The 27,920-nt window shown below is 41.2% G+C and overlaps 1 protein-coding gene across 1 annotated transcript; it reads left to right on the top strand.

Moving 5' to 3' along the window:
* LOC128118624 (monoacylglycerol lipase ABHD6-like) lies at positions 1 to 27,920 on the top strand. The gene is given in 8 exon segments (XM_052751373.1): positions 1 to 135; positions 1,588 to 1,701; positions 3,135 to 3,267; positions 6,057 to 6,090; positions 6,092 to 6,194; positions 10,161 to 10,215; positions 10,399 to 10,499; positions 27,844 to 27,920. Coding segments are annotated over 8 exon segments (726 nt in total). The 3' UTR covers positions 27,895 to 27,920.

Here is a 27,920-nt window from a genome sequence, read left to right as displayed (position 1 = left end):
ATGCAAGTCTGCTATGTACACCATGAGGACTATCAGTTCTGTTACTCCTTCCGGGGTAGGCCAGGACACAAACCGTCCATCCTCATGCTCCATGGATTCTCTGAACACAAGGATATGTGGCTCAGTGTAGTCAAGGTACACTTCCAGACTCTTCTCTCTTAAAAGGAGTGGACCACAGTTCAAATTCATCTTTAAATTAATGAAATATATAATATATTACTGAGACTCTTTTTTTTGCATTACAGAATTGATTGGGTAGTATTTTAAAAACTGTGTCTCTGGAATCTTCTTACCATGGAGATATTTTTAGGCTTGGGGAGGGTTGGGGATATTTCAGCACAGCTCTACCTCAGAACTGCCATGATGGTGGTCAAGGCTGGGCCTTTTCCAAAAGTGTTTGTTCTTAAACATTCTTTTCCTTTCCCTGCCTACCCCCAAAATCCTCTTCCTTCTGCTATTTGTTCTTTTTTCTTTTCCTTAATCATTTAGAGAAATGGTCTTGATCTGGCAGCTTTTTAGAATCCTTTTCCAAGTCACTTTTTGTACTGTTGACTTGTGTGGCCTCTCACTGTACTTTGGGAGAGTGGCCAGCTAATGGGGGACAGGGGGCGGGACTGAGGCTGGTGTTTGTCTTGAGAGAGCAGCATCCCAGGTTCCTACTTCAAATGGGACAATATCTGAAAGATCGTAAGTGTCACTAGGAGGAAAAGTGCACATGTCATTGGGTTATTTGTGTTCTTTCCAAATGCCACCATGAGGACAGCCATCTTCAAGCCTTAATCCTTTTTGTCCCCTCTTCAGTAAACATCTTTGATAACTAATGTTTCTCAGACTCATGGCTAAAGTTGGTGCATCTTTTAAACATAGAGGAAAGGTGATTTGGGAGAATCATCATCTCAATAATTAGACCCTGATGAAGGAAAAAAGAAAGTTGAAACCAGCCTTATGGCTTTGGGGAAAGGCATTGCTCCTTTTGGCTCTGGACCTGGCCAGGGCTCTGGGAACCATCTCTTCTAGTTCCAGGACAACACTTCCTCCAGCCATGTGGCTGTTGTCCTGGAACTAGAAGAGATGGTTCCCAGAGCCCTGGCCAGGTCCAGAGCCAAAAGGAGCAATGCCTTTCCCCAGAAAGGGTAGCATGGAAGGGAAGGAAATAGTACTGAGCAAACAGTATTAAGTATTTTCAGATGTTACCTTGGAGGGAAAAGCACTTGCAGTGCAAGCCTGATAAGCTGAGTTTGATCCCTGGAACCCACATAAAAGTGGAAAGAGAGAATGGATACCTAAAACATAATGGTAAATATTTTAAAAAATTAAGTGCAAGATGTAAGCCTGCTAGCCTGAGTTTTGTATCCTCTCTCCTGTCACCCACTGAACCTCTTTTCATCTGTGCACCAGTCTTGGGGTCCTCTTCTCCATATGAGGCTCTGTTGATACTTTATTCACATGTATAAGACACATAGAGGCTCAGAAACATAATCTCAGTGGCTGTCTGGGTCATTGAGTAGGTGGCAGCTTCCTCCCCAGAGAAATGGGTAGACATGTTTTTCTAGATCACATACTGACTGTCTGGCTCTGGGTCTTCAGTTCCTTCCGAAGAACCTGCACTTGGTCTGCATGGACATGCCTGGTCATGAAGGCACCACCCGCTCGTCCCTGGATGACCTGTCTATAGATGGGCAAGTTAAGAGGGTACATCAGGTAAGCAGGAGGCTTTACCCAAACTGCCCAGATTGTATCTTCTCAGCACATGGAAAGCAGGCAAGAGTTGCACACTAGCTCATGGCCAGTCCGTAGTACATCTGTCTTTAAGTGATTGCAAACAGAATGGCAGCCTAGGGATATCTTTGGTCAGTTTTCCTTTAAGCCTATTGTATTTTTTGTTTTATTTTTTGAAATAGGGTATCATGTAGTGGAAGTTGCCTTAAACTTCTGATCCTCCTGCCTCTACTTCCCAAGTGCAATGATTACAGTAATGTACTACCATTTTATGTGGTGCTGGGAATCAATAACAAATCAAGGAATCAGTGCATGCTAACCAAGCACTCTGCCCACTGAGTTACATCTCCTGCCAATTTGTACATGAAGAAGTGTAATCTGGGCAGTTTCTCAGCCCTTTAAAAAGGCATTTAGAATTCTACAAAACTGTTCCCCTGTGGAGGTCTGTTTTTCTCCTTCTGTGTGGTTGGGGCGAACTCTTTGCATGTTGTTGTGTTTTAGTATCCATCTCTGGCTCTCTCCTAAGGTTATGTATAAAGCCTTTTCTTAACAGAATAGTTTGTAAGTTTCACGTTCACATTGATTTTTTTTTTCTAAATAAGAATATTTAGGAGTCGGGCAGTGGTGGCACACGCCTTTAATCCCAGCACTCGGGAGGCAGAGGCAGGCAGATCTTTGTGAGTTCGAGGCCAGCCTGGTCTACAGAGCGAGATCCAGGAAAGGCACAAAGCTACACAGAGAAACCCTGTCTCAAAAAAAAAAGAATATTTAGTTGATAATTTCTGCCTCCACCATTAAACTATATATTTTAACGAGGGCTTATTGTCTGGCTCTTTGCTGTGTCCTCAAGGGCTAACCATAGTTACTTGTACCTAATAAATATCTAATAATATTTTTCCAGTGAGGGATAAATATGTAGATGGTTGATTGGACCCATGTCTAGCCAGATAGGGCTTCAAATGAAGCAGGAGTCATCAAACTATCGCCCCAGAGCTGTCAACCTACTTTTGTAAACTAAATTTTACTGGAACACATCCATGCTTACTTAGCTTACTTAGGTATGTATTGCCTCCGGCAACTTTTGTGATGCAGTAGCCTAGTTGAATAGTTACCACAGAGACCAGCCGACCCATAGAGAGAGGAAAAAAAACATCGATGCCTTGGTCCTTTATAGAACAGTTTATGACTTAAGGGGATCATTGTTGTTTGATTTATACTTATAAATGACCCTACAGCCACATGTGCCTTATAAAGCAAAGTACACATATGTCACAGGGCTCAACTAAATGTTGGGTGTAATAATCAGTGTCAGACCCAGTAGAGTGTTCAGTTTTACTGAGGGGAGGGGTCTCTGCTCTGCAGTAGTTGCTGACATCTCAGCTGTAATCATGCCTCCTTTTCATTTCTCTTCCTAGTTTGTAGAGTGCCTTAAGCTGAACAAAAAGCCCTTTCACGTTATAGGCACCTCCATGGGTGGCCACGTGACTGGAGTATACGCTGCTTACTACCCATCTGATGTCTGCAGCCTGTGTCTTGTGTGCTCTGCTGGTGAGTTACATTACCAGAACAACCTTCCAAGTAACTTGAATTTAAAGAAGCATCCACACAGCTTCTGCTATGACTCCTTTAAAAAGTTACCCTTCTGATATAGACCTCAGAGATAGACAATGCTTTGTGATAACTCTGACTAGGTAACAATTGTGTGATGAGAACCATAGCCAGACTGACTTAATTGGAGCCAGACCTGGTTCACAGAGAAGGAGGGAGGCAGTGGCCATGTGCATGGTGCTGTGTGGCTCCTGTACTTAACTGTGGAACCTGTCCTTCTCCACAGAGAAGGAGGGAGACAGTGGAAATTTAAGATTGATTGTTTGCATGTGAGAAGGTGGAAACAAGTTAGGATCACATCCTACCTACATTTTTCCATATAAGTTTTGTCTTAACTTTGAAATAATTTTAAATTTATAGGAACATTGCCAAGGTAGTGCAGATTCCCATATTCCCTTTACCCAGTTTTGTCTATGTGAACAGCTCACATCCCCACAGTGACCCTGTCACAACTAAGGAGTTGAGCTTGGTGCCTTACTATCAACTGAATCCCAAGCTTCATTTGAATTTGACTTCATTTTTCCACCCGTGTTGCTTTTGAGTATCAGAATCCAGTGTAGGATACCACAAGATATTAAACCTAAGATTAATTTTTTTCTTAAAAAATATATATGGCCAGGCGGTGGTGGCGCATGCCTTTAATCCCAGCACTCGGGAGGCAGAGCCAGGCGGATCTCTGTGAGTTCGAGGCCAGCCTGGACTACCAAGTGAGTTCCAGGAAAGGCGCAAAGCTACTCAGAGAAACCCTGTCTCGAAAAACCAAAATATATATATATGACTTTGGGGGGCCAGTGACAATATAAATTAAAAGAGAAGAGATGTAAAGGCTAACAGATAAAAAATGAGTTTTATTATTTGATCATCTGTCAGGGTGTGACTTTTTATCAAAACTTTCATTTGAATGCAAAAACAATGACTTTTTTTTCCTTTCTATGGTGCTGAATTTCAAACCAGGGCCTCATACAGGCTAAGCAAGGGCTCTGCTACTGAGCTGCACGCCCACATCTTAAGTTAGTTTGTTTATAACATAGATGTTATCTTAGCACAACTTCTAAAGGCTATTACAGAAAGTTATGAGGCCATTTTTGAAAGCTTTTAGGACTACCTCATGAAATTGCCTGTGCTCTAAAAGGACATATTCTGTGATTAAAATTAAAGAGAAGTCACTGTGAAACAGTATTGGATATGGACAATTCTGGACAGGTTCTATGTATCCCCCCATCCCACAGGTTAGGTTCTTGCTATGGCTGGCTTTAATTCCCTGTGTATGTAGCCTAGGCTGGCTTTGAACTTGCAATCCTCTTGCTTCAGATTCTTGTGTGGCTAGGATTATAGGAGCATACTATCTCAGCAGGCTTTTCAGGACATAGATACATAATGTGTGGTTTTCTTTATGGGTAAGAGACAAAGTTGAAGCTGAGTATCTTCTTGGTCACTGTCCACTTTATTTGTTGATGTGGGGTTTCTAGCTGAACCCGGAACTTGCCAGTTATGGCTGGTCTAGCTAGCAAGCTGGCCACAGAGTCTCCTGTTTATCTCCAAGAGTTGAGATTACAGGTGACTGTTACAGCTTCTGCATGGGTTCTGGGGTTCTGAACTTCCATCCTCATACTTATGCAGCAAGAGCTTTACCAGTGAGCCATTTCCCTGGTCCTAACATGTTGTTTTCTATAGGATGGCCAGTATTAAAGATGCAACTGCCTATTTGTTTTTAAGACAAGGTCTCATGTAGTCAAGACTGGCCTTAAATTCATAATCTTTCCACATCTACCTCCCAAATTCTGGGATCACAGGCCATGCCTAGCATAGTGTTAGCTATCAGAGCCTCTTGTGTCATGAGACAGTGGGCAGTCTCAAAAGGAGTCTCACCCCTCACTTAATTTTCTCCTGGAGGAAGAGAGCCTTTGTGCTGCACTTACACTCTCTTGTGTCTTATGCATTGGCCACAGAGGGGAGGGCATCCAGATCAAGGGAGGGAGCTGCAGTCATGGCAGCTCCATGCTTTCTTTCCATCTCTCACTTCCTTCAATCTCCTCGAAATAACACAGGCATGAAAACAGCTCGAGTGAGGCACCATCTGGTACTCCCCATACTCTGCCATTCTCACCCCCTTGCAGCTTGTGGAAATGCAGGTTCTGGTTCAAGAGGCTTGGGGACAGCCTCCGTTTCTGCGTATCTTGCTAGTCTGTGGCCATGGTATGTGCAATCAGCCCTAAAACATAATGCTGTTGTTTTAATCTGGACTAGCTTAGAATTTATTATGTAAGCCCATGATGGCCTTGAACTTGTGATTCTCTTGTCTCCACCTCTTGAGGCATGTATGTACCACCATGCTTAACTCCAACCCTAAAATATCTTAGATGATATATTTTTTTCTATAATTCTCAGAATACGATGTTTACTTTGAGCAAGGGTGCCAGTACCAATTAAAAAGTGATCTCTTAGCCAGGTGGTGGTGGTGCACAACTTTAATCCCAGCACTCAGGAGGCAGAGGCAGGCAGATCTTTGAGTTTGAGGCCAGCCTGGTCTACAGAGTGAGTTCCAAAGATGGCTAGATCTACACAGAGAAACCCTGTCTCAAAGAGAAAAAAAAAAGAGGATTGTCTCCTGGTGAAAGAAACCTGACATGTTAACCTGAGTCCCTGGGTTTTCATTGAACATTTCCTGCACATAGGGGCACAATACACCTGATAGGTGTATCATTGGGCTCTTTTGTTTTGCATCCCAGGCCTGCAGTATTCAACTGACAATCAGTTTGTACAACTCGGCTGCCATTCAGAAAATTCCCTTGATCCCATCCACCCCAGAAGAGATGAGTGAGATGCTCCAGCTCTGCTCCTATGTCCGATTCAAAGTGCCCCAGCAGGTACAGTGTATCAGTGCCACACCCTTGCCCTCCATGCAGCCTCCCCCAGCATGGCCTCTTGCATCTACTCTCTGGCTCCATTCTGTCTGCTCCATTATTCAACATGTAGCTTACCTGTGATTATGTTAGACACTGTGCTGAACACTATGGTAAATATAAACACAGGGAGTTTCAACTGAGCAGATGCAATCCAATGCAGGAAGCAGACAACTAATAGACAAAAATTTACAAGTTGAGACAAATTTTAGAGGTAAAATGAAGATGGTATAAATATTTAAAATGGGGAGGGAGGGATAGCTCTGATAAGGTAATTTGAAGGGTCATGTGTAGAGTGGAAAAAACATACACAGATTGATGGCAATGGAAAAAAGCAAGTGGCTGGAGCCTAGAGAGTGAAGGAGAAAGGAGTTGGAAATGGAGTCAGGGGCTAAATCACATTCTCAATTTAAAAAAATTAAGACTCTTAGACTTGTACATTTAAAAAAATTATTTTGGATGAACCCGGAGGGCTTTTTATCTATGAGGGTTATATTTATTGATATTGAAACTCAAAAAAATTAAAAAAACAAAGATAAACATTTGCCATAAGAGATGATATTATCTTATCATATATAGTATGCTTTTAAGAGAATGTAGGTGAAAGGCAATGATGTTGAGTGTCATTGAGTATGATCACAGTGTGACCTCATGGTTTCCTAAGAGCTGCTCTGGAGAAGATCTTGTATGTCCTTGTAGTTTATGGGAGTGAGTCTGTTTTTTCTAAGCATAATGGGAGAGCCACTGAAAGACTGTAGAGGACACAAATAGAAACAGAGGCTACTTGGGATATACTGTGGCTTAGAGGTGATGCTGGTACCAACTGGGGTAATAGCACTAGCTAAGATGTGTTGTGAGGAAGAATGGACAGGACTTAGGGCAGGTTGGAAGTAGAGGTGAGGAAAAGTGAGTGGTCATAGATGACTTCCAGTTCTTGAGACTGAATGGGTAAAGGTAGCATTTTCTGCACAGGGAAAGGAGAGGAGGAATTTCAGGTTTGGGACATATGCTGAGAGTTCCATTTTTGGATATATTAAGTTCAGATTGCTTTTGAGGCTTCCAAGGGATGGGCAGTTGGACATTTAAGTGGTGCAAAGGGATTTCTGGCCTAAACATAAAGCAGGAGCCATAGACAGAGGAAGATATTGAGGGTCATGTCTGAATGAGGTCGTTTGAGGAAAAGGTGTAGAGAAAAAAGTCCACAGCTGCGGCCTTATGAACCCAGATTATCTTCCTATGTTGTAAGCAATGAACCCTGCCTCAGAGTGAGGTGAGGTCCTCCTAAGCTGTGAGAATGGATGCTACACAGACTTTGTGACCATGACTTAGTTAATAAGTGCAGTACGTTTCTGGAGAAGAATCCAAAATCTGTGTCTGTGGTGTAATCTGTCCTTGATATCTTTTTAGTCATAAAGTGGCACTGTCCTCTTCCAGCTATAATACCTTTAGAATATTGTGACCAAAGAAGACTCCTTGCTTTTAGTTGTCAGGGATAAGAAAACACTGGGAGAAAATATATGTTGATTTCAGAAGCCTTTCTTTCCCAGTAGGGTAGGGCCACCTACCATTGAGTCCATTAGGCCATCTTGTGGTTTCGTTTGTTCATGTGTGTCTTCTGCTCTGTTCTCTGTCAGGGCCTGCCTATCTCCACACTTTAGCAGTGCACTTTCATGAAGAAGGTCCTACTTATATAGATTGCATGGATGGTGGATATTATAGGATGTCTTAGTGTCAGAGATAGAGAATGGATAGTTATATAGGTACAAGATAGATAGATAAATGAGTTAATGCATGTTATGCTTATATGGTTTAAGGCTGCAGGATGGAACCATGGGTGGATGGTTGGTTGGTTGGAGGGATGGGATGATGACTGGATAGTATAGGGGTGGAGAAAGGATAGATTAGCAAATACAGACATAAATAAATGATTCAGGGAAATAAGATAAATGGATGAACTGATCCATCAATTAAGCCAGTGGTTCTCAACCTGTGGGTCGCAACCCTTTTGGGGGTTGAACAACCCTTTCACAGGGGTCACCTCAAACCATAGGAAATAATCAGATATTTACATTACAATTCATAACAGTAGCAAAATTATAGTTATGAAGTAGCAATGAAAATAATTTTATGGTTGGGGGTCACTACAATATGAGGAACTGTACTAAAGGGTTACAGCATTAGGAAGGTTGAGAACCACTGAATTAAGCAGAGTTGGAAAAGGATAGATGGATGCATGGATACTGGATGGATAGTAGAAAGAAGAAAATATCTGTCATGGAGCACAGTGTTTATTAAGTAAACAGTCATTTCCCTCACCTCTGTGCTGCTAATTTCAGAACCTCTGGGATTCTAAAGAGCTGGTTTCGCCGGGTGGTGGTGGCGCATGCCTTTAAATCCAACACTTGGGAGGCAGAGGCAGGCGGATCTCTGTGAGTTCGAGGCCAGCCTGGGCTACCAAGCGAGTTCCAGGAAAGGCACAAAGCTACACAGAGAAACCCTGTCTCGAAAAACAAAAAACAAAAAACAAACAAACAAAAAAAGAGCTGGTTTAGTCAAAAGCAGTCATGGTTCAATATATTAGTGAGCTTTCTATCACTGTGGGAGAATACCTGACAGTGCCATGGGTTCAGAGGTTTCAGGCCATGGTTACTTGGCCCCTTCATTTTGAGCGTATAGTGAGGCAGAACATCATGGCAGGAAGCATGCAGTAGAGCAGAACTGCTCATCTCATGGTGGACAGGAACCAGACAAGGATGGAGCCAGGGTCCCAATATATCATTCAATGACCTCTCCAAGTGGGTCCCACCTCCTAAAGCCCACCCCACAGGCTGAAGACCAAGCATTCAGTACATGACCTTTTGAGGAACATAACACTAGTCTTCCCAACTTTGGTCTGCATAAGACTCCTGAGATGGTATGTTGAAGGCGTCTAGACCTGTTCTCTGGTGAATGAGAGGAGTGACAGCTATCTTTGTGAACCCTCTGCTTTGACTTAGAGTCCTGAGGCAAGGAACTGCTTTACAATTGCCATAGCCACCTATCTGGGTTAGTAGCCCAGGGCCTACCTATATTTGCTGCAGCCCTCAGCAAAGAAAACAAAGGCAATGTCAGACAATAATCTGGGCTCTCTGAAACTATGGGGTTCTCACCAGAGTTTTCTTAATAGTTTATTTCTTCTCCTCTTCCTCCTCTTTTTCCTCTTCCTCTTTCAAGAGGGTCTTTTTATGTATTACAGACTATCCTGGAACTCACCAAATAACTGAAGATGAATTTAAACCCTCAATTCTTCTGCCTCTATCTCTAGAGTATTAGGATTATAGGCATGCTGTACCACACCAGGTTTATGTGGTGCTGGAGATGGTCGAGGCTTGGTGCATGATGCTAGGCCAGTGTTTATAGGATCATCAATCCTGATGGTTCAATCTTGTTCTGCATTTAGATATCATTGAATAATGGCCTGATATTTTGTTTATCCAAATTTTTGTCTTGAATTAAACCAAGAGTTTCTCAAGATGCCATGCTAATGTCTTTATAATGTCTTTAACATAATATGCAGACCTCTGGCTTCACAGCATTTCCCAAGTTCCCCCCTAATTTTTTATTATTTTTTAATGTGAAAAGTGTTTTGCCTGTATTTTGTGCACCACATGCATGAAGTGCCTACAGAGGTTAGAGGAGAGCATCAGAGCCCTTGGAACTAGAGTTACAGATGGTTGTGAGCTTCCTTGTATATGCTGAGAATCAAACCAGGTCTTATGTAAGAGCACTGAGCTATCTCTCCAGCTCAGTTTGTTTTTTAAAGCCTCCCAATTATATTCTACATTCTGGGGATTCACAAGCCCAACCCTAGGCAGTGCTGCCCCCGAGCTATAAGACGCTGGAGGATGTGGGACTTCTCTTGTTTTCTAACCTTGGATTATTCATCCTCAGATCCTTCAAGGCCTTGTTGATGTTCGCATCCCTCATAACAGTTTCTACCAGAAACGTAAGTAGCCCTGCTCTAGCTTGCGGCTTTGCGGCCAGCTGCCTTGTAGTTTGTAAACCTCTGTACATGTCCTGTTTTCTGGTCCCCTGAAGAGAAGTAATGGCCTGGACTTGAAGCTCTGACTTTTGTGGTACCTATGTGCAGACCCTGCATATACTCACTGTGTTTTTCTTTTCTGACAAGTGTTTTTGGAAATTGTCAGTGAGAAATCCAGATACTCTCTGCATCAGAACATGGACAAGATCAAGGTCCCAACACAGATCATTTGGGGAAAACAGGACCAGGTATGTCATAGGGCCCTGTGGAAAAAAAGCAAGTGGTGATCTTTAAAGTGGGCCTCCGTGGTGGGTTTATTGTGTCAGGTGCCAATGTCTGCTGCCACAATTCTTTAAGCTGGGAACAATGACATTTGACTTTTAACATGAAAGGAAATTTGTTTGTTTATTGAGATAGGTAGCCCAAGCTGACCTTGTACATAGGATCTTCCTGGCTTCAAATCTGGGATCAACAGGGCTGATTCCTCTAGGAACTCTGAGGGAGACTCTCCCCATTTTCCTCCAGCTTCTGTTGCTTGCAACCATCTTTGGTATCCCCTGTCTTATAGATGTATTCCCTGGGTTCTACTTTCATCTTCACATGACATTCTGTGGTGTGTGTGTGTGTGTGTGTGTGTGTGTGTGTGTGTGTGTGTGTGTATCTGTATTCACAATCCACTTTTTAAAGGACACCAGTCATATGGCTTAGGGCTTCCCTGCTCTCTTATGACATCATCTTAACCAGTTACACCTGCAATGCACTATTCCAAAACAGGCCAATGCTGAGTACTGGAATTAGGACTTCAGCATAAGAATATGGGGACTCCATTCAGCTCATAACCAGCTCTCCAAAGACACACCAAGTTTATTCCCAGAAGTACCTTTGTAACTGCCTCTGAGAAATCATGCCTACCAAAGATTTTTCATAATGTTTAAAGCAAGAGGAGGCAGTGAGAAATGTATAATGCAAACGAATGACAGTGTATTATAAAGGGTACACAAGAATCTTTCATTAAGGAATATTGTAAGAAAAAGATATTAAAAACAGGCTTTTTTTCTGATTGTTTTCTGGTGCCATAACAAAATGTCTGAGACTGAGTAATTTAAAAGGACTAGACGTGTAAAGGTTAATGTTTGGTTGGCTGGGAAGTCCATGTGTAGAGTGCCAGCATCTGCCAGCATGTAGTGAGGGGCTTTCTGTTCCATATTTGGTTGAGGACAGCATGATAGTGACATTAATCCATTCCTGAGGGCAGAGATCTCAATGATCTATTAGTCCATTTAGGAGGGCAGAAGGATAAAGTTTCCAATGCATGAACTTATAAGGGACACCTTCAAGCTCGGCAGACCTGAGTTCTGATGCAGCTGAGGAAGTAGAGGAATCTTTACAGAAAGGGAAAGAGAACTCAGGAATAGTGTCTTCCCTTTCTTTGTCTTATTTGCCCTCTCAGCCCCTATCTATGGAGCCCCTGTTCACATAATGATACAGTCATCTCTTGATAGTTCTGGCTCCCCCTCCGGCTTAACCTCCTTGCAGACAGGAACTCTGTCTTTTCTACCTGGTTATCATTGGCAGTGACTTCTATTACCACATTTCAGAGTCAAACAGGAGACATGCCAACGGCTTCCATTTACCCCATCTTCCTGACCCCTGCCAGGCCTCAGTGGTAGAAATTGTGCACCGTGCTCCCAGACCCTTCTGGCAGCACAACCTATACCTCTTCTCTCTGGATTGACAAGGGTTACTACCCTCACTGCACAGCCTTGTGAGGCCACTTTGAAGAGAATATTAGGAGAGAGAGTTGCACAAGGCAGCCTGCCTTCCTCTGTACCATCACATGAAAGATTTTCTCCATCCACCAAATCTATGCTTTAGACTGAAAACTCCTCTGCACCTGAAAATTTTCCCAAACAACTACACCAAGTCTTCATGTTTTCAACTGTAATTCAGCAGAAACTGTTGTCAATAATTTCCCATCAAAACATTATTCTAGAAATTAAAATGAAAATTTTATTTAAAACAAGAATGAATTACAACATTTCTAAAATTAGGCTGATTTTGAATAGGAAACATTAGGGGAATCTACTATTGGTATTTTCCTAAACCACCATAATCTAGCTGTGTTCAAAACGCTCATCCTTCTACTCACGAGTAAGTGCAGCCCTCCCCCCTTTCCAAAGAAGCTTCTTTTTACAACAGTAGAGACTATCACTGCACTACAGTGGTAAACATAAAGGGATGCTCAAACCCAGCTGCTACACCTACAATGCAACCCTTGTACTTAAGGCTCAGGAAAAACCATGAAGAGGAGATGGAAGTGTAAGCCAGAGAGCCAGTGTTGCTAGACAGTGTCTTCTAGACACGACAGGCTGTTCCCAGGGAATTTCAATGCTATGGTTGCTTAAATAAGACCTGCATAATGACAACACTAATGAATATGTCAACGCAAGAGGGGAAATTTCACAAGGCCTTATTCCTAGATGAAGAGCTATAGGCAATCTAAGGTTGCTGAGAGAAGGAGAATCAATTTTCTCTGGAGAGGAGCTGCTGCCTGATAGCTATCAAATTCCAAGTCATCAGCCCTAAATGCATTGTATATACAAGCAATGCTAAATGGATTCAGTAAATTTTGTGTGTGAGTCTGAGTGTCTATGCATACACATATAGGTAACTAATAATTAAAGAAGAGGTCTTGAATTTGAGAAGGAATAGAAGGGACATGGGAAGAGTTGCACCATGGACAGGGAGGGAAATGTTGTAAATATAGTACTCAAGTATGCAATTCTCAAACTAATAAATTTAAATTAAAAAAGGATTTCTAAAGTTCATCTTCAAGTTAAGCTTACATTATGTACTATGACTGTAATTACTGCTTCTCTGTATCATCCTCCCTGAGTGATAACAGACTAGGTTAAAAATTTATTCTAGGAATGTAAGCGAAAGTTGGTTTGGGATAGGCAGACTAAGTAGAACAGATCGCCTACAGAATGTAGGAGGCCTCAGCTCGTCCTAGGGAAGTGGAGTAGGGGAGAATTTGCTCTTTGCCTGTTTTTGGATGGGGCATCATTCTTCTTCCTTGGGACTTGGAGTCAAGATTTGAACTAAAGCTTCAAATGACAGCTTTCCTAGTTCCTAGGTCTTTCAATCATAGTATATCACCAGCCCTCCAGATTCTCCAGCTTGCTTTGTATGACTTATAGGACTTCTCTGTGTCCATCACTATATCCTGTAAGTTTATAAGCCAAAGTCAGAAGCCATATAATAAATATAAAACGTACACACACACAGTTCTGTTTCTCTGGACAACCTAGAGTCATATAATTATTATTTTTATGGTAATTTGTTGGCTATAAATGAATCAAAACTATATTTACTTATACTAGTTCTTTCCTCAGTAACACCAAATTTTGTTTTATTTGCTAAGCAATAAGGATCATTTTCAAACTTATTTATGCAAATAAATTTTACTTACTAAAAACTGTTTTGTTGTTTATACCCAAACCAACAACCAAACAACAACAAAAACAGCAACAAAGCTGTTGTTTTAACAGATGTGGCTTATTCCAATTGTAACAAATGAGAAAAAAGCTGTTACGAAGAAAAATTTTATTTACCTTATTAACATATCTTGAATAAGTTTCTCAGGCCAGGCTATATAAATATATTTACTCACTGCCTACTGTATCCTAGGGAAAAGAAACAAATGACAGCAAAAGTTGGTCTGAAACTGTCAACTACTGATCTATAAAGACGACAAGGAGCTAGTCCCAGAGTGGTGGAGTACGCCTTTAAGGACCTGGAGGGCGGTACATACAGGCAGAGACGAGGCAGTCACATGATTGGGTTTACAACCAATGAGAAGCCAGAACAAGGAGACTATAGAGACAGACACACAGGAAGTAGGGCTCTCTTTTTGGAGAGCTCTCTGGGCTGAGGAGGATCCCTGAATCAGGAAGGGTGAGGCTCTTGGCTCTGACTTCTTGGCTTTCTTCTCTGAATCGGCTCTGTGTTTCTTGTTTGATAAAACCGTTGGCTACATCTACACTGAATTACTTCTACATTACACCGTTGAGAGGTATATGCTGGGCTGTTATAAGTTTTTATGCTCCAAGTCATTCCCATGACCATCATAGTGTTTTTTAATGCCTTGATTGCCTAGGAGGCTTTTTCCCCAGTCTGTGATAGGGAAAAGGTAAATGAGGAGTATGTATCTACTATTACGTGTTGTATTTTAAGTTACCAAAGGGTGGGTTGTGAGTAATATCCATTTGCCACAGTGCATTGGGCATTAGGCCCCTGGGGTTGACTGTTGCTCCATTTAGTGGTCCAAAGGGTGCTAGGGAGCACAGGTGGTACAGATTTGTGCTAGGTGCTTACAACTGGACAGGGGCAAGACAGGCAGAAGTTTATGGAGGTTATGAGGTGACAGGTGGAACTGTTGGTGTAAGAGCCTGGACTGCTCTAGCACTGGTACTCACACTGTCATGATCATTTTATGTTCATGGTGGTTGCCAGCAGCCAGCATTTCTGGCAATCCCAAGTGTGATTGAATATGAGATATATACCATGGATGCCTTCTGTTCTCTAGCATGTCTTGTATTGTTTTCATGGTTATGGAGATGGGATCTCTAAGGCTCCTTAGCAAAGGATAACAGCTTACATGCCTGGATCGTGTATTGGCTGTCTGAAAAAATGTTGATGGGCATTGAGTGGCTCAACTCTAATACTTTAAGGATGGCCAAAAATTCTCCCAACTGAACGGAGTCTGGGTTGAGGTGGGCGTGAGTACATTTTTTTTTATCATCAGGCATGGTTATTATTAAACCAAAATTGGTCTTATTGGCATCTGTAAAAGCTATAGCCACTTGAGGGAGAGGGACATTTGAAGGATTAGCACATGGGCTTACAGTTAACTCAAGAAGTGACAGTATTGACACATGTTCATCTTGGGGGAAGTGGTTATCCAAGATCCCTGGAAAACCTGTCATCATTTTCTGGAAGGGAAGGGAGTCTACCCATAAGGGCTGGGTATTTTGGAGGGAGAAGGGGAGGACAATCTTGTCTGGTTTGCAGCCCATGATTCTCCTGGCAGTTGCTCCTGCTTTATTGCCTATCTCAAAGGCAATATCAAATTTCGAGTTGATATGGAATTACTCAGAATGTAATAGATGTATCCAGACTAGTAGGCCGGATCGCCACAGTGCTCCCAATACTCCACCCTTAGTCCAAAGGACTAGGGCTATCAGGGGAATATTTGGATTATATCCCCTTAAGGAAGTGTTATAGGCAAGATCACTAGCCCTCTCTAACAGATCCTTGGTCCCCTCTGTCAACTGTATCTTTGCAGAGGGGGAGGATGCCCCTCAAGAAGGGAAAACAGTTGTCTCATGTCCTCATTGGGAATTGGGAGAAATTGCTTGAGCCAATCAATGGTACCACAGAGTTCCTGGAGGTCTGTAAGAGAGTAAGACTTTCATATTATAATAGAGTCATTGAGTGGTTGGTTAACTTGGCTGATTTGGTGGCCCAAAAAAGCAAATGGAGGTAGCCATTGTATCTTTTCTGGGGCAACCTTGAGGTGAAGTGCTCCTTGGTCTTCAAGGAGTGGGGGCAATAACTCCTGAGGTCTCTGTCTGCTTAAGTGGGCCAAAAGAATACCATCCATATAGCAAATCATTAATATCTCATCAGGGACTCAAGCCAAGGCCTGTTGAACATACAACTGACAGATTATTGGACTGTTTTTCATACCCTGGGGTAACACTTTCCTGTGATAACAGGAAAAAGGTTTTTGAAAATTGGGCTCCCAGACAATGAACACAAAGCCCTCTCTGCCCTCTGGAGCCAGTAGCATTAAGGAAAAGCAATTTTTAATATCTATTATAAGAATATGCCACCCTGGTGGAATAACACCTGGGTATGGTCACTCAGCTTGAGGGGAGCCCATTTTTTCCATCTGTGCATTGATTTGCCTTGTCTTGCAGAGACAATATTTTCCCAACTTTTGCTTAATTACAAAAATGAGGGTGTTAAATCTACTTGAGGAAGATTCAATATGGCCTAATAACAATTACTCTTCAACTAATTTTCTCAACTCTGATAGTTTGGGTTTCATAATAGGCCACTGGTCTACCCACACAAGCTTCTGCAATGTCCAATATAATGGTAGGGGCCTTGGAAGGTTTATATCTGTGGGAAGGGCAGTGGCCCTTAGAATTAGGGGTGAAGGCTAGAGTTTCTACCAGATTGACCTGTCATGTCAATGTTACTATATCTTCATAAAAGGTTTTATCATCTGTGGTAAGGATAGCCCCCATTTCTTCTAATAGGTCGCAACCCCGAAATGTACAGGTGTATCAGCTATAATAGGTCAAAATCACCCCTGATTGCCATCAAGATCCTTCCAGTGAACCAGGTGAAGGGTTGTTTTAGAAGGCTTATCTCCTCCTACCCCAGTAACAGTTGGGCCATCTTTAAGTTTCCAGTGTGGGAAGGCTTGAGCATCATTAAGAGTTATCACAGTGGCTTCTGCACCAGTGTCTACCAGACCCTTGGTGGGTCTGCCATCCAGTTAGATGGTCATCATGGAAGAATGGGGGAATATTGGAAGGGTCCAGAACAGTCTGGGTTTGGAGGGACCTCCTCTTTCTTGCTGGGTGAGGGATGCCCCTCCTTGACTTTAAAGGAACTTGTGAAGAGCTCCTGCAATCACATGCCCAGTGAAAGCATTTTTGGCATTTGGGGCATTTAGTTTTGGGCCTAGCTTTGGGACAGTCTCTACGAAGGTGTCCTGATTGACCACATCCCAAGCAAGAATGGTCAGGTGGTTGGAGGGGGAGGACTGTCCATGATCATTATCTTTGGAAGCTAATAGTGCATTGAGGGAAGCTGTAAGGGCAGCTATTGGTTCTACCTAGGGGTCGAGATCTCGAGTAGCAATGACCCATTTATGGATGTCCTCATTACAAACTGCTGCACTTGCATTGGAAGTAGGGGCATTAAGCCATTCCCATGTTAATTACTTAATGATCATTTCCCTGGTTGGGCCAGAATCAACCTGTTTCTCCACTGCCTCATTTACTGGGCTAAGAAGTCAGTAAACATTTCCCCTGGCTGCTGTATCAGATTACAAAAGTACCCGATTGGCTCCTGAGGAGTATAGGACTTCAAGGGTTTAAATGCAAGGAGAGACTTGGTGAAAATAGGCATGCAGGGTAATCTGGGCATGGGTTGTGGGACTAACATATTGGTCCCTGCCAGTCAGCATGTATAGGGATATAACAATATTACATTGAATATTTAGGCTTACCTGTGTTTCAGCTTCTTCTTCATAAGCAGCACACCAATTAAGAAAAACTTTGGGATCCAATACAGCTTTCATTAAATACAACCAGTCATAGTAGGTTTGTAAATGCATTGTCCATTGTCCTAGCACTTGTTCAAAATATGACCTGTCAGGACCTGATTCATTAGCAGCTTTGTGAATCAAAGACAGATCTTTAAGAGAGGTGGGTGCCCAGGTCTGGGTGGCAGCGTTTAGTCCTACATTACCTGGAAGGGCAAAAGGATTGGTAGAGTGATACTTCATTGTTGGAGCTTGCATAAGGTGCTCAGGTACCTGAGCAAGGCAGGCTTTAGTTACTGAGGTTGGTTTTGCCTTAAGGGAATCACAGTGATGCTCTTCAGGGCATGAGGATGAAGGCAGTTTTGCTCAAGGATAGAGACTTTCCTCTTTGGGAGGTGAGGCAGGAAGGGATTGTTTAGGAGGTTTCTTTGATGGGTCAGTCTCATCCTCTGAATCTGGCTCTACATATGGAGGTGGGAATTCAAGCAAGAGGGTATCCATCTTCTGTGTTTTACAGTGGTCATTGAAAGCTTTAAGAACATCATCTTGGTACCTTCTTTTATACAAGCTATAATACCTAATAAAACAGGAATAAATCATGTGTGTGAAGATTTACCTTTCCAAACCTCTTTTTTTGGCTAAGAATAAGATAAGATCTGCATCCAAAGAGCTGGATCCCAGATTATCAGGAGATATCCAGGGTGCTATGGCAGAGGCTTCAACTCAAAAGCTAGCCACGTTTGCCCACTTAACATGAATATCCCTGGTCTATAGAGATCTTTAAGTTCTAATATCTGAGCTTCTTTTGCAGTAGCAGGAAAGTTACCCATTGTTAGTCCAAGGGAGGGTAAAATTACACTCTCCTGGGGTACTTGAGAAAGCTGTCAGCAGGAGTTAAAAGTTGCAGCCCTCTCCTGATCAGAGCTTCAGCCTCTGAATGGGGCTGGGTGCTTCTGAAGCATGGGCATGAAAGGCTGTAGAAACTTGGGGCCCAAAAGCCCCTTAGTGATTGTAGCTGCAGCCACAGCCTGATGCTTGGAGACCTGGTGGGAGGGGCCTGCCTTTTCTCCTGCCTGTGTACCAGGCAGGCATAAGAGAGTGCTCCGATTTTAAGAGGATATGCCATCTCTCTGCCTTTGCAACCAGCGAGGGGCGGGGGGCAGGGGGAAGTGCTCAGGGTTCAGTCAGACCCTCCTTCTCTCTGCCCTAGGACCAGCAGATGGGAGAAAGCCCTTGGGGTTCAGGCAGACATGCCCTCTCCTTAGCAGGGGGAAACAGCTCATGGGTTTATCTGAGGGTGGCTGGGGAAAAAGAGCAAGCTTATCTCAAAAATTGGTGGGGGTAGGACAGTGCTCCTGAACAGCTGCCTGATGAGTGGGGTGGGACAGGGTAAGTCTGCTGCCTTGTATGCCTGGCCCCTCTGCCCCCCTCAATTATGGCCCGAGTCTCCTTTCTCTGGGGCATGGGGATCATGTCTCTGGCACCCTGTTCAAGGTGGCTGCAGCTCCCCACAGCTTGAGTCTTGGACGTGCCACCATTCAAATACTCAGACAGCTGCGGTGGCACTCAGTGGCTCTGAGGGGGTCATTGAGGTCCATAATAAGCACTGCCAGGAACAATGTAACACCAACTTATGTATCACCTTCATTCTGTCCATGACTGATATTCCTGTGCCTCTGCTGACAAGGAAATGGATGAGAATAGGTGTAAAGAAAAGGTAAAGAAAGAGAGAGGAAATGCTTGCAGCAGCACCTAAGCCTACACCAGAAACCCCTCTCTCTGTTCCTCCATGCCTGGAGTGGCTACCCCCCACTGCAGTATCCATGGAGTGATTTGCCTGGATGTCTGCCTGCCAAGCCAGCTGCTCCACATACCTCTCCCAGCCTATTTCACCTATGGTGCCCACATGCCCAACCATGGCATTTCCAGTTAATGTGGGCCCCAATGTGGCTAACCAGCCATGGTTACCTACTCTTCTTTCAGATTTGTCTTTGGTCTGTAATGCTGCTAATGAATCACGTCCTGAATTGCCGTATTCTGAGCAAGTCCTATAGCAATGTACAATGCATTCAGAGACTTATTATGACTGATAATCATTTGATGAAGGATATGTTGGAGCCTGTGGTCTTCCTTAATTGGCAAACTGCCTATGATGATCATGTTGAGGCTCAGGCTCATTTTAATATACAGTATAACATCACTGTTTCTCTTGAGATGCTCATGGGCTGAGAACCATATGTTAACCCTGTCACATAAGCCCAAATTGATCAACACACCTATTTACTTGCCTCATGAGACACCATTGTGCTTGGTGGGTTGGAAAGATCCCATCACCCTTCAGTGGCAAACCCCTGCTCCCCTATCAACCTGAAGGCAAAGATATGCTTAGATTTTTTCCCCAGGATATCACCATGCAGATATGAATACCCTCCAGATATGTGTGTCCAGCAACAGACCAAGAGACTTTGGTCAAAGAAGAAGCTTCAGAGGGGTAATGTATGATTTGCCCCACTACTATGGCATTAGTAAAAGTTATGTCATTATTGGCATGTGAACCTAGATATAAAGCAATTGCCTCACCCCCTACATGGTTGCTAATGCATCACCAGAAAGACTTCAATTGGTACAATAAATATGACTAGGGTCCCATCCATGTCATCTAGACTGAATTTTTTTACTAATCCTTTTCTTGTTCAAATATCTTCTGCAACAGGTTCAAGAACAGAAGGTGGCCACAAAGGTGACAATACAGATTTTATTGGCTTTCAGACACCTAACACAAAGTCCTACTAGAGAGCTAATGCATGCATGGCTCACTGAGATACAGAAGGCTACTGCCTAAACCCCACCACCTGGACAGCTATCCAGGATTGATGCTCTTTGAGGGCTGGTAGTCAATGACAGGTATGAGCTTATTTGGCAAGCCAACCTAAGGTAGGCACAGTCCATTATGCTGAGCTCTCCTAAAGTGGGATAAATAAGGTAAGGGCACTGCACCCTAGCTCCCACTGAGCATGTCCTATAAAATAATAAAAGGGGTGGATATGTGGGATCACTCATCCCTAACAGGCTTAAGGGCCATCCCAAAGTTACAGCACAAACCAGTAAAAAAGATACTTTCTGAGAGCCAAACCTGGGTCTACTGAAGGGCCTTAGCAACAGCAGCTGAGACATGATCTGGAGTTTACCTGGACCAATGAGAGGCAGCCAGGTCACTCCAGCAGATGTATATTCATCAGTCCTTCCCCCAGGGTGGGGTGGAGGGTATATAAGTCTTGTCTCTCCCTAAATAAACTGAGTTTGTTGTTTTGACATTCTCCCAGAGTCTGTGTCATTGACTCTGTGCCTACTTGGCCCTCTCCCACAAAGGGAACAACAGCACAGTACCCTGCTGCACAAGTGGGTCAAAGACCTCAACATAGAACCAGTTACATTGAACCTGGTAAAAGAGAGAGTGGAAAGCAGCCTTGAATGCATTGACACAGAGAACAATTTCCTGAACAGTACATCAATAACACCAGTACTAAGATCTACAATCAACAATTTGGACCTCATGAAACTGAAAAAATTCTTTAAGGCATGTTTTTCACCAGCACCTCTCCATATTCTTGGATGATGGGGAACATCTAAGCACAAAACACAACACAATCTCATGGTAAATGGCAACATCTGAGTCCCCAAATAACAAGCAAGTCTTTGAAGTTATAAAAAGATCATCATATTTTCAAAAGTGCTATATAAGACAAAATAACAACAACAAAATAAAACAAAGAACCAACACAATAATGAAACAGAAAAACAAAGACCATTATTAGCAATGTAATGCTCAAAGGAACTTCTCTTTAAAGAGTATAATATTATCTCTACCAGTCCTCTGATAGAGTATATTACATTTATAATAAAAAGTCCTCCATTAACTTACATCCTTCAGTTTTCCACTACTAAAGGTTGGTGTCAGCAATGATTGGATTCTTTTCCATTCTTCATTCTCAGATCTTGTTATACCTTTTTTCATTATTCCAGGTGGACCAAAAGGCTACCATACAAAGAAAATAGATTATTCCCTCTATTAGATTGGTTATCTTAACAGTTATAAAATCTGTATAAATAGAAAACATTTGTTAATAGCTACTAACCCTCTTATAGGTGGCAGGTTTTATGCTAGCCTCTAACAGTTCCTCAAACTAGGGCTGGAGCAATGGCTCAGTGGTTAATACCACTTGCAAAGGACTCTGGTTCAATTCTCAGTATCTACATTAGGTGGTTCACAACTGCCAGTAACTCCAGTTCTAGGTGTCTGATGCCCTCTTCTGCTCTCTGTGAGTACCTTCACACATGCAGTACACATACATACATTCAGGCACACATTCATAAAAAAAAATATGTAAAATACCCCCAAAATTAAATAAGGATACATATAGCCACCTGTGTGGGATAAAGCTGTTATATTACAATCTTCATTTCAATATGATTTCTTCTATAGAAAAAAAAACTGTCTTTCTATGTGAAAACATAGGTGGGAGAACAAAAGTATTCTCCAAGTCAGTACAGAAAATGTTGGTTACTTAGATAGGTTTCTATTGATATGATGAGGACTATGAATAGAAGAAACTTGTGATGGAGAGGGTTTAATAATCTTACAACTCTCAGGCCATAGTCTGTCACTGAGAGCACTCAAGGCAGGAACTGAAGGCAGGAACCTGAAGGCAGGAACTGAAGCAGAAGCTTTGGAGGAATGCCACTTACTAGCTTTCTCACCATGGTTTGCTCCCCCTGTTTTCATATACAACCAGGACTAACTGCCCAGGGGTGGCACCAACTACAGTGAGTTGCGCACAGTCACTAATGAAGAAAATGCCCCACAGCCTTTCTACAAGTAAGCAGATGGAGGCATTTCTCTACTGAGGTTTCTCTTCCTAACTATGTCCAGGTTTGCTTCAAGTAGCCAAAATGCAATGAAAATGATAGGGTACATATAAGAGGGCTATATTAGCAAACTTTTCCTTAGACCAGTTTTGCACTTACAAGTATCTTCAGGTTGAGCTATTTTGAAAGGAAGTGACATGACATAGTAACCATTAAATTATCACAAATATGAAGGACTAAGTATTATTAGCCTAAGCATTAATTGAATATAATGGCAATATTTCTCCTTGATTTTTTTTTACTGAAATATAAGCAAAAGAACACTATACTTCTCTTTTCCTGATAGAATGTTTCTTCTGCCATATGCCCCTGTATTTGATTCTGACTTGGAATATTTCAATAGTTCTTAATTATACATATACTTGTTAATAGTGAGAGGGAAACTTCATACATGTGATAAAAACTACATCACACAAAACCTTCATCTAGCACCTCACTTTGTTAAGAAACACTGATTTTCCTATTAAGCAACAATTTTAAAAGACCAGTTCTCACCTCTTACTACATCCTAACCTGGTGACTAGCTATTGAAATTAGAGAAAAAAAGATACACTCAAAGGCACACAGACTTCACTGGAAGTGGAAATATTTCCATATTCAAGTTATGTTATTAACTATGTGGAACAAATAAGATTATACAAAAAGAATTAAGGAAATTGAAAGTGACAGAATACCTACAACCACTCACACTCAAGGCTCAGGGAACTTTCTGGGAGATGTGGTGAAAAGACAGCTAGAGCCAAAGGAGTGCCACAAAGGGCTTAATTCTGGGAGTGACATGGGTATGATTCACATGGACTCACAGTTGCTATGGTTATCCCCACTAGACATATAGAAGAGCAATCCAATGTAAAAATCCAGCACAGACGGGAAAGACGCTTGTGATGTTATCATCCCCATCTGTAGAGTTATTTTTTCTTAATGTCTGAGCCATCTCTCCACATGCAGTATTTTAAAACATATAAAAGCATGTCATAGGCCCTAGTGCAGAAACTACTGTTGTTGCTACTAAATGAAATGTGATACTTATCTAATTGGCTTTTAGATTCTTATGTTTATACCCTCAGATTATTGCTGTCAATGTTTGTCTTAAAAGTTCATTTGCCAGGTGGTGGTCCACGCCTTTAATCCCAGCACTCGAGGGGTGGATCTCTGTGAGTTCGAGGCCAGCCTGGTCTACAAAGCAAGTTCCAGTAAAGACACAAAGCTACACAGAGAAAATGTTTCATTTTACCATGGGCAAAGATTTATACAGAAATTTTTAACTAAACAAAGTAAAAAAAAGAAAGACTACAGAATGCTCACTCCTAAATATGACATCTAAATCACTCTCTCAAAGGCTCAGGGAAGATTTACAAAAAAGGGAAAGGAGCAGAAGAAATATAAGGTCTGGACTGGAGAAGAGGCTCACTAGTTAAGAACATATACTGCTCTTGGCAGGGACCTGGGTTCAGTTTCCAGAACCCCTATCACTTTGGGCAGCTGCCTGTGACTCCAGAACCAGGGGATCCAACACCCTCTTCTGGTCTTCATGGACACTTTACCCATATACACAAACACATACACATTTTAAATAAATAAAGTTTCTTAAACATTTTAGAATCTATAGGAAAGGTAGAGACATATATAAAGTTCACTTCTGGGCATGAAAAGCTCATTGCACTCTTGAAATCCCAGAAATTGTGGTTAATGACCCAGGACCATTCACAGGATAAGACCTATCAACATTCCGCTATGAAGAAGGGTAGGATTCATGAGGTTCTGTCTCTCCCTGAGGATCTATGTGAGTCACCAAATTTATTTAAAGACATTAGAGTAGAAAAAAATAATATAGAAGAGGGATAAGAACAGTAAGAGTGGGAGAGAGACAAGATGAGGCAATAGGATGTGATTATAAGCAAAATACATATATATATATATATATACATATATATGCATGTATTATATGTCCGTATGTTAGAATGCATTCTATATATTGCAATAATATCATAAGAAAATTTATAATACACACATATATGAAAAATAGAGACATTAAAAAATAAGAATTACTATCATTACTCATGTGCGCATACCCATATACTGATGCACAGGCACACACATAATTTTTACATTAAACATAAAAATTATGAAAATAAAAAATAAATGATTAAAAAATTCAACACACTGTTGCTGTATGCTTTAAGCTCAGCACACAGGATAGAGAGGCATTTAGATATCTGTGAGGTGAACATCAGCCTGGACTACGTATTGAGTTCTAGCACTGGCAGAGATAATTTTGAGACAGTGTTTGAAATAAAAAAAAAACATGCCCTCATTATAAAAGTTCTAGAGAGACTAGGAATGACAGAAGCATACATCAAATAAAATACATAATTCACATCAAAATAACAAATGCTTTATATTACAAACTCACAGCCAACATTATCCTCAATGGAGAAAACTCAAGCAATAACATTGAAATAAATTAAAATCAAGAGTGAGACAGGGCTGTTCACTAACTCTCTTTCAATACAATCTTCAAATCACTAGCTACAATAAGCAACAGAAGAATGAAATTATAGAAAAAGAGAAAGTCATATTAACCTTATTTACAGAATACACACACACACACACACACACACACACACACACACACACACACACATACACACACATATATATTCTACCAGAAAACTTATTGAATGATGAACAATTTCAGTAGAGTCAGGATACAATTCAGCTTACAAAAATCAGTAGTTTTTATGTACACCAGCAGGCTAAGAAGGAGATTGTTTCCTTTTAAAATACCTTCAAAGTACATAATAAACCTTACAATGATCCTAATCATGGAGGGGAAAGAATTCTACAGTGAAAGCTTTAAATCACAGAATAAAGAGACTGACATACTACAAGATGGAAAGACATCCTTTGATTCAGGAATGGTAGAACTGACATTGTGAAAATAATGATCCTACCAAAAGCAATTTATAGATTCAAGGCAACACCAAGAAAATCACCATGACATTCTTCAAAGAACTAGAAAAAATTCCTAAAATCTATATGGAATCACACAAGATTCTGGATAGCCACAGCAATCCTTAATAATAAGAACAATGCAGAAATACTTATTCCAGATTTCAAAATATGTTCTAAAGCAGTATTAATAAACATAGTGTCCTACAGTTGCAAAAACAGATATATAGATCAATGGAAGAAAAAATATGACACAAACATGAGTACACATGACTACAGTCACATGATATTTGACAAAGATCCAAAAATACACACTGAAGAATAGACAGCATCTTCAACAAATGTGCTGTGAAAACAGGATGTCCACATGTAGAAGAATGAAATAGACCCATATTGATCATCTTGCAGAAAACTAACTGCAAATAGACCAAAACCGTCAGTGAAAAATCTGAAATTCTAGATCTTCCAGAAGAAAACTGAAGCAGGACCCAAAAGAATATGGGTGTAGGAAAGGATCTCATGAACAGGACTCCATTTGTCTGGAAATTAAGGTCAACAATTGACAAATATTGCCTCACAAAATTAAAAAGCTTTGTACAGCAGAGAAGGCAGTCCATTGAGTGAAGGCAAACTCTACAAAGTGAGAATCTTTGCCAGCTATATATCTGATAATAGTTTAATATCAGAATCTATAAGGTACCCCAAAAAACAAAGACTTAAGAAAACAAATGACTCAATTTAAAAATGAGATATGAGAGACGGGCATAGTCTCACACCTTTAATACCAGTACTCCAGATGTAGAGGAAGGTGGATTCTAGCGATTAGAAGAACAGCCTGGTTGACATAATGAGTTCAAGGACAACCAGGGCTATGAAGAGACACTATATCTCATGGAAGGTGGGTAATGAAGTTGAAAAAAATTCTCAAAAGAAGAAATAAAAAATCTAAAAATATCTACCCAATATTCGTTACCTATAGAAATTAGGTAAATAAAACTTAGAACAACTTTGAGATTTCATATTACCAATCTCAGAGTGGCTAAAATCAAGACAACCAATAGCAACAAATACTAGTGAGGATGTAGGAAAATAGAATCATAATCTACTGTGTGATTGCAAACTAGTGCAATCTGAGAATCATTGTGATTAGTTCTTCAATAAACCAAACATACATCTAATATATAACCCAGATTTACCACTTCTTGACAGTTCTTCAAAAAGACAACATCCTACTCCACAGATGCTTGCAGAGATATGTTCACTGATGCTCTGTTCACAATTACTAGGAATGAAAACAACTTATATATCCTTCAATTAATAGATAGTGAATAGATAATGAAAAATGTGGTATATGTATATAACAGAATACCATTTAGCTGTAAAGAAAATTGAAACCATGCAGTAGATTAGTGGAACTAGAAAATATTATATTGAGTGAGATAACCAAGACCCACAAAAACAAATACCCCATGTTATTTCACACCTTTGGTTCCTAGCCCTCAATCTCCATATATGTGTATACAACAAAAACTGATTACAGAAAGGAGGTAACTAAAATGGGGCTATGACAAGGGGAACCCCTAAGAGGGAAATAGGAGGACACAGGTAATATGAAGGAGAAATGGGGAAAATGGGAGGGACTTTTAACTGGAGAAGAAAGAAGGAGGAAAATACAGAAGGAGAGGAAGAGGGAATGATGAATAACACTATGGATGGTTGAATGACACAGGGATTCAATATTTTATATTATTTAAAGGGAGTTGGGGAGTTTTATATTATCTAAAGGGATGACCAAGAGAAAAAATAATATATTTGTATTTTAACTAAAAAGTTTTAAAAGTACCATTCAAAGCTGTTTATACACGGAGATATGTAAATGTGGGTAAATTATGTTAGCTCTATCATCAGATCAAACTGAGTTTGAATGCAAGCACTGACACTTACTAATAAAGCTTAAACACACTGCCATGTAAAATAAATAAACTGCCTAGGAAAAACTGAAGGAGAAAGGAAAACACCAACTTGAACCTTATAAATAAGATTACCAAGCTTCCTTAGGGACTATGGGTTGACACAAGTATAAGGAGACAGTAACAACCAGGAAGATTTGGGGCCCCACAACAACAACAATTCCACGTGGACAGTAATAACATCACTAAGCTGACAAACATCATCTACAGATCAGCTTTGAACTACAAAGTGCTCAGAGCAATTTTGAGAGAGCTAGCTGAGATGCTCCAGTCTCAAAGACTACCTGAATAAGGATTTGACATAGACCCTGAACTTTGGCATTATACACAGACTGGATAACGAAGGATATAGTTACGTTTCCTAGAATTTGACAATTAACCTAAAATTTTCCTTTTCAGGATAAAGATACCTTCGCCCATACCCAGCAGGAAGCGATTTCAAGAATGTGACGCCCACATTCCCAAAGAGGTGGTGT

This window comes from Peromyscus californicus, unplaced genomic scaffold (genome assembly GCF_007827085.1).
Source record: "Peromyscus californicus insignis strain IS unplaced genomic scaffold, ASM782708v3 Scaffold_22__1_contigs__length_63687245, whole genome shotgun sequence".
NCBI classification, from domain to species: Eukaryota; Metazoa; Chordata; class Mammalia; order Rodentia; family Cricetidae; genus Peromyscus; species Peromyscus californicus.
This window is presented reverse-complemented; position numbering and strand designations above follow the sequence as displayed.